The sequence below is a fragment of the Ursus americanus genome, chromosome 3, assembly GCF_024610735.1.
Source record: "Ursus americanus isolate L20-20 chromosome 3, mUrsAme1.1.p, whole genome shotgun sequence".
NCBI classification, from domain to species: Eukaryota; Metazoa; Chordata; class Mammalia; order Carnivora; family Ursidae; genus Ursus; species Ursus americanus.
In genome coordinates this window covers 44,803,345-44,815,633 of record NC_142129.1, presented here as the reverse complement: position 1 = coordinate 44,815,633, position 12,289 = coordinate 44,803,345, and the positions used below count along the sequence as shown (strand labels likewise).

General features: G+C 40.2%; 1 protein-coding gene across 2 annotated transcripts; it reads right to left on the bottom strand.

Annotated features, from left to right (window-relative positions):
• Window positions 1-1,985: 1,985 nt before the first annotated feature.
• On the bottom strand, window positions 1,986-10,968 carry GGCT (gamma-glutamylcyclotransferase). 2 transcript variants are annotated; one of them, XM_045792929.2, is made up of 4 exons: window positions 10,843-10,968; window positions 6,099-6,244; window positions 4,892-5,027; window positions 1,986-2,822 (listed from the first exon to the last, which is right to left on the bottom strand). In XM_045792929.2, the coding sequence occupies exons 1-4, from the start codon at window positions 10,951-10,953 to the stop codon at window positions 2,679-2,681; spliced, it is 537 nt and encodes a 178-aa protein (XP_045648885.1). In that variant the 5' UTR covers window positions 10,954-10,968; the 3' UTR covers window positions 1,986-2,678. The 2 variants fall into 2 exon arrangements, with proteins under 2 accessions (XP_045648885.1, XP_045648884.1); XM_045792928.2 differs by lacking the exon at window positions 10,843-10,968 and adding an exon at window positions 10,099-10,353.
• Between the last annotated feature and the right edge of the window lie 1,321 nt (window positions 10,969-12,289).

Sequence of the window (12,289 nt, the reverse complement as noted above, 5' to 3'; positions counted from 1 at the left end):
TGGTGTGGGACAGTATTAGGGTGCCCTGTTATAGCTTGGTGAGGGTGGAAGCCTAGGCTCCCCTCTTGACCTTTCCTGACATGGGCAGAGGTGGGGGGCAGGGAGGTCCATAATTTTTCTTTGTGGTGTTTGGCTGGAGAACACTTATTCTCTGAAAGTTTTGTCTTGCTAGATTGTCCATTTCCTAGTCCTTTTACTACAGAATAGGTTTTCTTTGTTTTGCTTGTCTGTGCTCATTGGTACTTTTAGATTGCTGGCTCCTTCAGCTATAAGTCTGAGATGCAGGAGGCGAGAGAAAACCCAGGGAATTCAGTACCATGTTGTGTCTTGTCCCTAGCTAGTCTGCTTTCTCTCCCTTTCAGAGTCTTGTTTTATATATAATGTTTAGGGATTTTAGTTGTACTTAATAGAAGGAATAAGGAAGAGTAAGTCTACTCCATCTTTCCAGAAGTCAAAGTCTCCATATATGATCATTTCAATATCTCAAAACCTTGGGGATCTAGATGCTTTTTCTGTTCTTACTTATGACGTATTATTTTCCTTATTATCTTTTAAATTTTCAGGTGGACATTCTGAGGACCTATATTAGAATTGCTTTCTTCAGAGAGGATTTGCATTTGCCTCTGCTGGAAGCCACGAGGCTTATTAGAGACCATTCTCGTTCTCTTCAAGGGTCCTAGTTTCATACAGAGTTTTCAGGTTGTTTTCCTGTCCTGAAGCAGGATTGCTCAAGGGTTAGTAGTCAAATTCCAGGGTTATTATTGGCATTTGTACCCAAAGATGTCAGCGTCACTTGTTTACCAGTGCTGGAAAAGTTTATCTTTTTCTTTTTGTGGGAAGCGGATTGGTATAACTTGAAGATTTTCCTTATTTTCTTGCAAGCCCAGAAATGCTTTTCCTAAAACTGTTTGTTACAGTTTATCCAGTTAGTTGTATTGTGGTTAGATGGCCAAAATCACTAGTAGAAATGCAAATTCCTTGCATATGATATTTGGTAGTACTACCTTGAAATCGACTGGAGAAACAGTCTGCTTCATGATGACCAGATTTTGGTTAAAAGGCCAGACACGAAGGTTTTATTGTTAGTGTTTTAAATTCCTTAATGAAAGTTGTCATTTTAGGTGGGTAAGATAGATTACGAGAATAATATTCTATTTTTATATCAATACTGAGCCTTGCTCACTACATTACCATAACTGAGTTCTGGGTACTGACAAACTTGGTCTTCTTGGAAGGAGTTAGGAAATGGAGAAAACTAGAACATTAGAGGGTATACTTGAAAACAGTGAGGTGTAACAGCTATAAAACATGATCTAACCTGAAGTCTGTGGTTCAGTCCCACTTCAACAGCTGTAGCCGAAAAGTTCTTTGGTTATTTTTCCCAAGGGAACAAACCAAATCTTTAGTTTATGTTCCTGCAGCTAGCTCACTTCATTCCAATAACCTGTTTCAAAAGTCTAGCTCACTGCATTCCAGAGACCTGATTTTTTGATAACCAGTGCTATTTTATTCATGATTCTTCTTTCCTTTTGCTCAGGAAATAAATTTATGAAGCCAAGAGTCAAACTAGAGCTTCCATAAAATCTTTTCCCCTTGTAATTCTAACTCTCCTACTTTAAAATCCTGTTCCAAGGATGGTTCTGTATGAATTTAATTCTTCAATAAGAACATTAGTGATTTCTAATATTTATTATGTGCCAGGCTCTGTTCTAACCTTATTACATATATTTACTCTTCAAAATAATCCTAAGACATAGGTGTTTCAACTGCCCTCACTCAATAGCTGAGCAAACTGAGGCACAGAGTCAAATAATCCCAAGTCTCCCAGCTAGAACATGGTAGAATTGACAAGTGATCCTAGGCTGCCTGGTTCCAGAGTCTGTGCAATAATCCTCTAGTATGGACTGTGTACAGCCAACACCAGACCCAGGGTGAGTGATGATATGAGTCTCTAAGAAAGCAAAATATCGTACTTTAGTAGGGAATACAAGTTAAACCACAAATACATTTATTTCTCTAAGAACAGTATGCCATTTTTAAATTTAAAAAAATTATTATCAACTGTCTCTGCAATTTGCTAGCTCTTATTAAGCCGATTAAAAAACTCCCAAAGCAGAGCAATTCACCAGCACGATCATTAAGTTGCAAATCTCCTTTGTCACAGAGCAAGAATACACTCAACTCCAGAAAACAAGTGTTCATAGGAGTACCTACTTCCATTTGCCACGCATTCCAGTGCCTCATGGCCTCCTTTTCAATTATCTAATTTCTTTTTTTTTTTTAAGATTTTATTTATTTATTTGACAGAGAGAGAGAGAGAGCACAAGCAGGTGGAGCAGCAGGCAGAGGGAGAAGCAACCTCCCTGCTGAGCAGATAGCCTGATGCGGGACTCAATCCCAGGACCCTGGGATCATGACCTGAGCCGGAGGCAGACGCCTAACTGATTGGGAAACCCAGGCGCCCCTCGATTATCTAATGTCTAACCTAGTTTCCTTTTAGAGTCTGAAAACAAGGAATCACCTAAGTAAGATATCCCTTCAGAGCACCGTTGAAAATATATTAAACATAGAGATACCTCAGATCTCTTTTCTAAATGTTAAAAATATATTAGCACATACAGAAAATATCTGTATTTTCTATTATAATTGAGATTTCTAACCAAAATATCTATTATGTTCTAATGAGCTTTTCTTTCTCCCTTTTTGATAATGTCTTCAATTTCTTCTGAGACTTCTCCTTTGTAGTCATTTGGTTCTATAGCATTTAACTTCTTTTGATACTCCAGTGGCAAACCATTTTCTTTTGCACCAAGGCAAATGACCTAGACATGGTTAAAATAAACAAAAACACCTTTTAATTAGGAACATAATTTAATATACCACAGCTTTATGTGCAGTATCAGAGTATGAAATATTAGGTTTCAGATAACTCTAGAATAAACAATTATAGAACAAAATAGAGACAGTCATTCCTCTCATAGTGAGCATGAATGTACAGGGAGTTTTCAAAGCCACATGATACATTCTCATGGAGTATCAACTTTACTCAATAATAAGGTTTAAAATATTTTTAAAAACTGAAGTATAATTAACATACAGTGTTATATTAGTTTCAGGTGTACAATATAAAGATTTAACAATTTTTTACATTACTCAGTGCTCATCATGATAAGTGTGCTCTTAATGCCCTTCACCTATTTCATTCCCCCCACCCGCCTCCCCTCTGATAACCACTGGTTTGTTCTCTGTATGTAAGAGTCTGGGTATTTTTTTGTCTGTTCATTTGCTTGTTCATAGATTCCACATATGAATGAAATCATATGGTTTTTGTCTTTCTGTCTGACTTATTTCACTTACCAGGATACCTGCTAGGTCCATCCGTGTTATTGTAAATAGCAAGATCTCTTTGTTTTTTATGGCTAATATTCCATCGTATGTATGTATGAGTATATATATATACACACACACCATGTCTTATTTAGCCATAACTATGGATGGACACTTGGGTTGCTTCCATATCTTGGCTATTGTAAATAATGCTGCAGTAAACATAGGGGTGCATATATCTTTTCAAATTAATGTTTTGGTTTGCTTTGGGTAATAATTCCAGTAGTGGAATTATTGGGTCATATGGTAATTCTATTTTTAATTTTTTGAGGAACCTCCATATTGTTTTCCACAGTGGCTGCACCAGCTTGCATTCCCACCAACAGTGCACGAGGATTCCTTTTCTCCACATCCTCGCTAACATCTGTTATTTCTTGTGTTTTTTATTCTAGTCATTCTAATTAAAAATATTTTTGTATTAAGATAAAAACTTATTATACAGAACTGGCATGATCTATTAAGAAAAAACACCATTCTTTAAAAAAAATGTGAAGTTTAGGGGATCAGTTTTAGTTTAATCTGGGAGTCTACTCTACCTCTGATATGAAATAAGGTAATAAAAGGCAACTATGTTCAGTGGTACTTCCCAGATCCATACCAGGCTAATTCCTCTAGGCTCCATACTAGAATATTCCAGATTAGGCCCTAGAACTGGGTCATCCACTCCACATGCCATGTCCTGATTGGGCCTTCCAATAGTATCCAAGTTTGGGTTTCTAAAAAGGGATGTTGGGGTTTCTATCCCACGTTCTCTTCCTATGTTTGTGGGAGTGGTTTCTCTGATTTTGAAAGCGTGATTTTTTTCCCTCCATCAAGGGATGGAAAACGTATCAGCAATAGGAAATATGTTTTTTACCCATAAAAATGAATGTTGGTGTTATGAAATACTGTTTTGTAGAGAAAAAATGATTACAAAAGCCTATGTATAGAATAAATCTACTAAAAATACATGCATACATGTTATTTTCTACTTTAGGAAAGAAAGCACATATCTAGAATTATGGCTCATATAGATTTCCAAAGTCTTTTTTTTTGGGGGGGGCATAAAAATTGATATATTCTTTGTTTTTTTTTTAATGTTTTTTTATTATATTATGTTAGTCACCATACAGTACATCCCTGGTTTCTGATGCAAAGTTCGATGATTCATTAGTTGCATATAACACCCAGTGCACCATGCAATACGTGCCCTCCTTACTACCCATCACCAGTCTATCCCAAAGTCTTTTTTAATAAATCTGTTTGAGGAACATGGTTCTATCATTCCAAATAAATCTGAGCATTTTTCAATTTGCGTGTTAGGTAAATAACTATCATTTTCACATTAAAAACATTTTGATTAAAATGAACTGTTCATAAGGGTAGGGCAGGCAAAAAAAAAATAAGAATGAAGTGTTTGTATAGAATTAAACGCACATAAAACCTTTTTAAAACAAGGTATTTTTTTAGTTTAGCTCAGTGAAAATTAAAAAGGAATTGCCAACAGTCTTTGTAAGCAGCTTACCTTTTTATATTGGGGAGATGGGGGCGCACTCTCATAATTTTTCATCTGATAACTTCGACAGGTTATTTCTTTTCCTTCTTGAGTATAAACATTAACTTCTATTGGGACATATGTTCCACTTTTAACCCCTTCTTGCCTGAAACCAGAACAGCCAAATTTTAACCATATTTGACTTAGCCAAGTTAGTTTACTGGATTAAAAATTTAACTATATATGAATGTACTTGCTCCCTATGTATTTTGGGATATGGTAGAACATATTATAAATATTACCACATCAAAAGTAAACTTAGCATTTCAATTGGAAAGCCTCAGATTTAGTATTACTTGGTATACTTCTAACAGATCTCTATATTTATCCTATCTAAACCCATGCTTGAATACAGTTATTTTAATCTTTATACCCCTCAACATCGCTCTCTAGGTTACGAAAAATGACTATGTGTTCTGACAAGAGAATATCCACCCAGAGAAAAGTAGAGAGAATGGCTCACTCTCATTCACCAGTGACATAAAGTATCAAGCATATCAGTTAATGTGTTCTTCTCAAGTCCTACTCTTTCCTGCCAACTTTCTTTGTATAAATGCTCTACCACACAGAAAGTTGGGAGTTCTAGTTCTAAAAAGTATCAGAACATTTCTAGCATGTTGTCCAAGGTTTTACAAATTATTACTTTTTTACTGATTCAACTGCTGCCTTAAAGAATTATTTTTTAAAAACACTCTAAAAAAAACTGAACTGCTTTTGAAACCAATAAAAAGATGCAACAATTACAAACATCTTCATGCCTTTTCGCAATTTGAAACTAAAAAGAGATTTTTATAAAAGATAAACAGGACAAAAATAAAGACTTCCATTTTTTACAGAAGAGATTATAAACGTCCCCCAAATCTCAACCGGAATAGTGACCCTTCTAGGCTTTTTTTTTTTATTTTAAATGTAGGCTCTGTGCCCAATGTGGGGCTTGAACTCACAACCCTGAGATCAAGAGTTGCATGCTCTATGGACTGAGCCACTTGGGCACCCCTAGGCTTTTCTTTTTAAGATACGCACATTATACCTTTTATGTTACTTCTAAAGTATCAAGAATGTGGTATATGGTTTTGAAAAAACCAACATATATATATACACACACGCACACACATCTTAGCATATGATCCATTTTCTGAATTAGTTACGAATTAACTTATAATTAGAAGTCACCTACTCATCCAGGGAACTCAAATTGCTTTTGTTCATTTTCCATACTACTCCCCATACTTCATCGCCAGGACTTTGAAAAATGGTGGCTATACCTCCATGCCAAGTTTCACTTGTTTTGCCTTGGGAATTGCCAAAGTCAAGCTTATAATCCTACAAAGGAAACCAAAATGATATGATCAATATCCACTTGAACCAAAATTTCCCTCCTCAAAATAAAAAAGATTCACCTTGAACGCCATGCAATTAAGACAGAAACTTTGAGTTCCTTCTCTGCATAAGAAGCTGTAAAAAATACAAAGATAAACAAGGAACCAGATCTCAAGGACTATATTTTTTCATATTTTTCTTTAAAATGAAACGTATATTGAATATATAATATGCATCCATAGACAGGTTTTAAAAAAAGCCCATAATTCCAATGCCTTAACGTATCTATTTTCATTTTTAAAAATTGCTTCCCAGTCTACCTACATACACATAGATTTTAACTTATAGGCAAACATAGTATATATACATAATTGTTAAAGCTGGGTAGCTACATAGGGGTTATAACCTACTTTTATGTATGTAGAGAGTATCCTTCTAGCATATATCACCATGTCTGCCTTCAAGAAGCTGGCATTTGAGGGTGATGTGTATACTTACGAACGTTAATCTAACATTCATGAATTACACTATTATATCTATAATAAACATAAGAGCAGCTAACACTAGTACATTACTAGGTTCTATAACTGCACTATGAGCTTTATGTGGACTGTCATTTTTATCCTGCCAACAACTTTATTATACCCATTTAACAACAAGAAAAACTGTGGCTTATAAAGATTAAGCAATTTGCCCAAGGTCTCACAACTAATAAGTAATGGAGCCAGGTTTCTAGTTTAGCTTCTTCCCTACAGAGATGGGTAATCAGAGGAGAGAATCCTGGGGAAGATTAAAAACCCTTACTTGGCCATTTGGTGTAGAGAATTTCTTTCCATCTTTCCAGAGCTTAGTTTCCTTAATAATAAAATAAAAAACGCTGGACTAGATACTAAATCTAAGGTTTATATTTTATCCCTGTCACCTTTATTTTCTTAAAAATATCAGACATTTCAGGAAAAAGGTTGGTTTGAGCGACCAGTATCTTCAGTTGGTATAGTGGATATTGTAGGACCAAATAGCCCTGGCAGGACATCAAGAGAGCTGATAAAAAGTCACAACCACATTAGGTACTGGTTATCTACTGCTAAATCCAATAAACAATTTTCAGTCCTCCTCTTGCTCCACTTTTCAGCTGCTTCTCACATAGTTAACGACCCTGTCTTGATCTGCCTCCTTCCTGACTTTCAGACTCTTCCCTGATCTCAATTCCCTTTGCTAACTCCTCCTCCATACCTGGTCTTTAAATGGTAGAGTTGCTAAGGGCTCAGTTTAGGCCCCTTTTCTTGTTCATCAGCAATTTGCTCAAGACTATCTATCCCCTCCAATGACTTCAAATACCAACCAATATTCCAATCATCGTTTAATCCAACCCAGATCTCTCTTCTAAACTTCAAAAGTGCTTAGAACAGGGCCTACCACACAGTGAGTACTTAATAAATGCTCACTAATATTTTCCTGCTCACTTGGATGTATAACAAGCACCCCAAACTCAGTATGTTTAAGCTCTGCTTGACCTTCCCTCCAAAACTGATTCTCCTCTTCTCTTTACAAATATCACCATCATCCACCCTATTGCACCAAAAACCTTAGTCACCCCTGTTATCTCTTCCTCCCTTCACAATCAATCACCAAGGCCTAACATTGTTATCTCCTAAATATCTCCCCAACCCAGTTCAAGATGTCATTATCTTTAGCATGGATTACTACAAAAGCTTTCTAACTGGGCTCCCCACATCCACTGTTGTCTCCCCTTCCAATCCATTTTCCACAGCAGCCAGAATGAGCTTTCAAAGTTGTAAATCTAATCTTTCATTTGCTTAAATTCTGCCATGTATCTTTTCATTGCTCTCAAGATAAAGACCAGTCTTCTTTGGCCTTTGGGGTCCTGTAACACATGGTCCTTCCCTACCTCTTTAGTTGTCAAGCTATATCCTCCTCACACACTAAACTCCAGGCACAGCAGCTGGATGATCCAGCTGCTTCTTTCCTGAGGTCATCTGTATGTGCTGTTTCTTTTCTTTCCTCTGACTCCCCCTGCCCAATCATTCAGGTCTCAGCTTAAAAGTGATATTTTCAGGAAAAGCTTTACTAAGCCTTAGGTCGGGACCCCAAGTCATACACTCCCAAAGCACCTCGTAGGTTTGTTTTTTTTTTTAAAGACATCACTTTTTTTAGAGCAGTTTTAAGTTCACAGCAAAACTGAGAGGAAGTTACATGTCTCCTTTTTAAACTCAGCATATCTGTAACTCAATAATCATTTGCTTGATAGCTCTTCCACTTGTCCCAACTATAAATATCTGAACTTCTTTTCCGCATTTGGACAATTCCCTACCTTAGGAGTCCGGGGGGTAGAAAGTGCTAGAGCCCAACTCCCATTTTTTGAGGCTTCAAATGTCAGCAGTTGGTTCTCCCAGTTTGCTTGCACTCAGGGCATGGGCACGTGGCCAAGAGTTTGCCAAACAGGACACCCACCTGGGATTTGAATTAGAAGCTAGTGCTAGTAGTGCCCAAGGACAGCAGAAACTACACCCTGGAGGTGGTGGCTACATCTAGGTTTCAGGAACTGCAGGGGTGTAGTGACAGTAGCAGGCAAGGTCCAGAGCAGGCAGAGTCAGTGATGCACAACGAAGTGTTCATGTTTACCAAGTTCAGCAGTGGCACACCAGCGGCCTCCTGGGCTGGTTCTAGCTGTGATACTGGCTGTTGTGGTTGCTGTGCCTCCCTTTATGCCTGCCTGTTTTTAGTTTTGTTTGTTTTTAAAGTAGCCTCCGCATCCAAAGTGGGGCTTGAACTCACAACCCTGAGATCAAGAGTCCCATGCTCCACCCGCTGACTCAGCCAGGGTCCCCTATGCCTCCCTGTTTTATCAGCTCTGTGGTCCTACCTTCCTGGTCATTCTGTGACTCCTCCAACAGTCTTTCAACGCATTCTTTTTCTGCTTAAATCAGCCACTTTCTGTTGCTTGCAACGAAGAACTCTGACAACCACAGCAGAGACCATGTTTGTCTAATCCGACAATGTCAAAAGGTTTTGTACATAATTTTGGGGGGTGTCTCTCCTATAGACGTGGACAGGTCCTCAAGGCAGCCCACTTTATCACTTTTTTATCTGCAGGAAAAAAAATCTACCAAAGGAATGAATGGATTGTACTGAAGAGCAATTATTCTTTTTTATTTATTTAAGTAATCTCTACGCCCAACGTGTGGCTTGGTTCGAACTCAGACGCTGAGACCAAGAGTCCCATGCTCCTCTGACTGAGCCAGCCAGGCGGCCCTGAAGAGCAATGACTTTCACCAAGGTGGGTCACGGTTCAGCCAGCCACCTGACTTAACTGAGCACAACTCTTACTATGATTACGACACGGTGCCAGCTTTCAGGACCTCTCTCATCAGGAGCAAACACACAGGTGAACGGAGTTTTACAATACCAGCTGACAAGCCCTGTAGCGAAGGTGTGATGGGGAAGAGAAAGCAACGGATTCCCTGACTTGGGGCAGAGAAGGCGTCTGGGAGGCACCAGGCGAGCGGATGCTGTGAGCGCGCCCCTAAGTCGGTGGGCAAGAGAGGCGGCCAGGTCTGGGCAGAACGAGCCTCCCGGGGCAAGTTAGCAAGGGGGCTCAGGGAGCCCGGGGGTGAGGGGGCGGGCGGCGGGACGCACAGCCGCCGGGCGGGCACAGTGCTGTGGGGGCGAGGCGGGCTTGCCCAGGAGGGCAGAAGCCAGACGACGAAGACAGCCCCGACGTCCTCTTATCGGCAAGAAGTGCATTCCCAGCCCCGAGAAAGCGACTTCTCAAAATCCTGCCCCCTCGTCCGCAGGGTGGGCACGACGCTGCAGGGGCCGCACGCGGCAGCACTGACCTGCAGGCGGGCCACGCAGCAGAACGCAGCGGACGGGTTTCGGAGGTGGATCCGCTCAGTCAGCAGATTGCTACCGTAGGCGAAGTACAGAAAACTCTCCCCCTCCTGGCCCCGGAGGTCCTCACAGCCCGAGTTCGCCATGTTCCACCAGACACCCGCGCGGCCCCGGGGTCGGCGGGAAGACTGTGAGGAGACGACTGTGAGTGTCCCAACTCCTGTGGCTAACGAGACCGGGCTTCCGGAGTTAGCGGAAAGGCGGGAAGCGTGGGCCGGGCGAGTCGGCGGCGACCGCTCTTCTGATTGGCAGCGACCTCTCTTCTGATTGGCTGCCGGTCCCAAATGTTGAGTCTCCCCCTATGATTGGCCAAGCCCGCCACCTCCTCTCTGCTCTCCATTTAGGATTCTGAAATGCTCAGCCCTGAGGCGACCGGGAGCCGATTTTTCATTGGACATGCTCCTCTGTTGTCCCGCCCCGAAGCTCAAGGCTCCCTATGATTGGTGGGTGGGTGGCTGGGCGGGCGCTACGCGGAGGCGGGTCAGGTTGGGTGGGTTCGGTTTAGGGGTTACGCCGCGTGGGGTCCTAACCAGTTTTCCCACCTTCAGCTGGTGCATGTGTGGTTCCCTGGCGTTTCGTGCTCTTTAGAGAGCTCGCGCCCGCCCTGCCCTCCCGATTTGAAGCAGTCGGTCGCGACGGGTCAATTCCTCCATATGCTGGTTCTCGCATCCCCATCCCGGATCACTTACGTGGAGAAGCCCCTCCGAAGGTCTCCGGCTCCCTTCCAGGAGGAAGTAGCGTGCCAGGTTCAAATCCCGACGCTGCCATTTACCAGCCACGTAAGGTTGGGCACCTCTCATCGGTTTCCTCCTCGTAAAATAGAGATTTTAACATAAATTATGATCACAGTTATATAACTTATGATCCCCTATCTCACAGGGTTGGTTTAAGTATTTAAAGAATAATTTTGTTAATGATATTAGGTGCAAAAACTCCAGTGTAAAATAAGATATAAAAGTATAAAAACAAGAAATAAAACCTTATATTGTTAACTTTGAAATGAAAATATAAATTTGAACTCAGGGCAGTGGTCATCCTTGGCACCCAGATTTTGATCTCTAAATACCACTTTTCACTAAAAGGTCCCAGGGCTCCTTGGAGAAATGGTTTATGCCAGGTCAAAAGCTGGGAATGAATAGGAAAGCTTGGGACATCTTGTGACATCTTGTGACAGTAAAGTCTGGAAGTATCCAAGAAAAACGAGGTCCTTTCAAAAGGACATGGGAGCCAGCTTGAAGGAATGCCCACTGGCCAAAATTAGAACAATTTGAGCCCAAGAAGAATGACTGAAATCCATTGAAAATGTCAAACATCAAAGTCTCACCAAAAGAGTAAACCAAATATAGAAAACAATTTTTAAAAGCCTCATTTGCCATGCTAACTATTACAGCAACTCTTTACTCTGAAAAGTGGTAATTTAAGAAAATAAATTAAACATTTTTCCTGCCCTTCTACTTGCATCTGTATTTCAGGGTAACCAAATAGTCCCAGTTGATGAGGAAACAGTTCTCTTTATAAAAGTATGCCAGCTAAATAATGTAAGATGAATGATAGAATTAGAAAATCACCATACTGTAGCCCCTAATGAAATAACAGATTCATTCCAGGATCATCAATGAAACCATTTGGTGAAAGGGTGACAGGGAACAGAATATTCACTTAGGGCCAAATTATCCTCCAGGGATTGCTAGCTGTAGTCAGAAGAAAAACATAATGACAATGAAGGAATCTGGTCCCTCCCATTTTAACCTAGATCAATTTTATAATCACTAAAAGCGAACCAATCTGACGTTATGTGCCTCCAAATGTGATACAATATAAAGCCCCAGTATTGTCTGTGAAGTATTTGTTCCCAAATTCTTTCACTTTTGTATAATCAAGCTCAACCAGGAACTACAAGGATAGAAGAATAAAATGACACCAAGAGGAAACAATCAGAAAAATTCTGAACAAATGGTAGGACACCCTGCCAAACAAATTTGGCTGTCTCTTAAATTAAGTCAGTGTAATTGTAAAAAACAAAAAACAACAGGACTGAGAGCAGGCTGTTCCAGATTAAAAGAAACCTAAGAGACATAATAACTACATGCAATGGCTTGTCCTTGGTTCTGGTTCAATAAACCAGATATAAAAGAT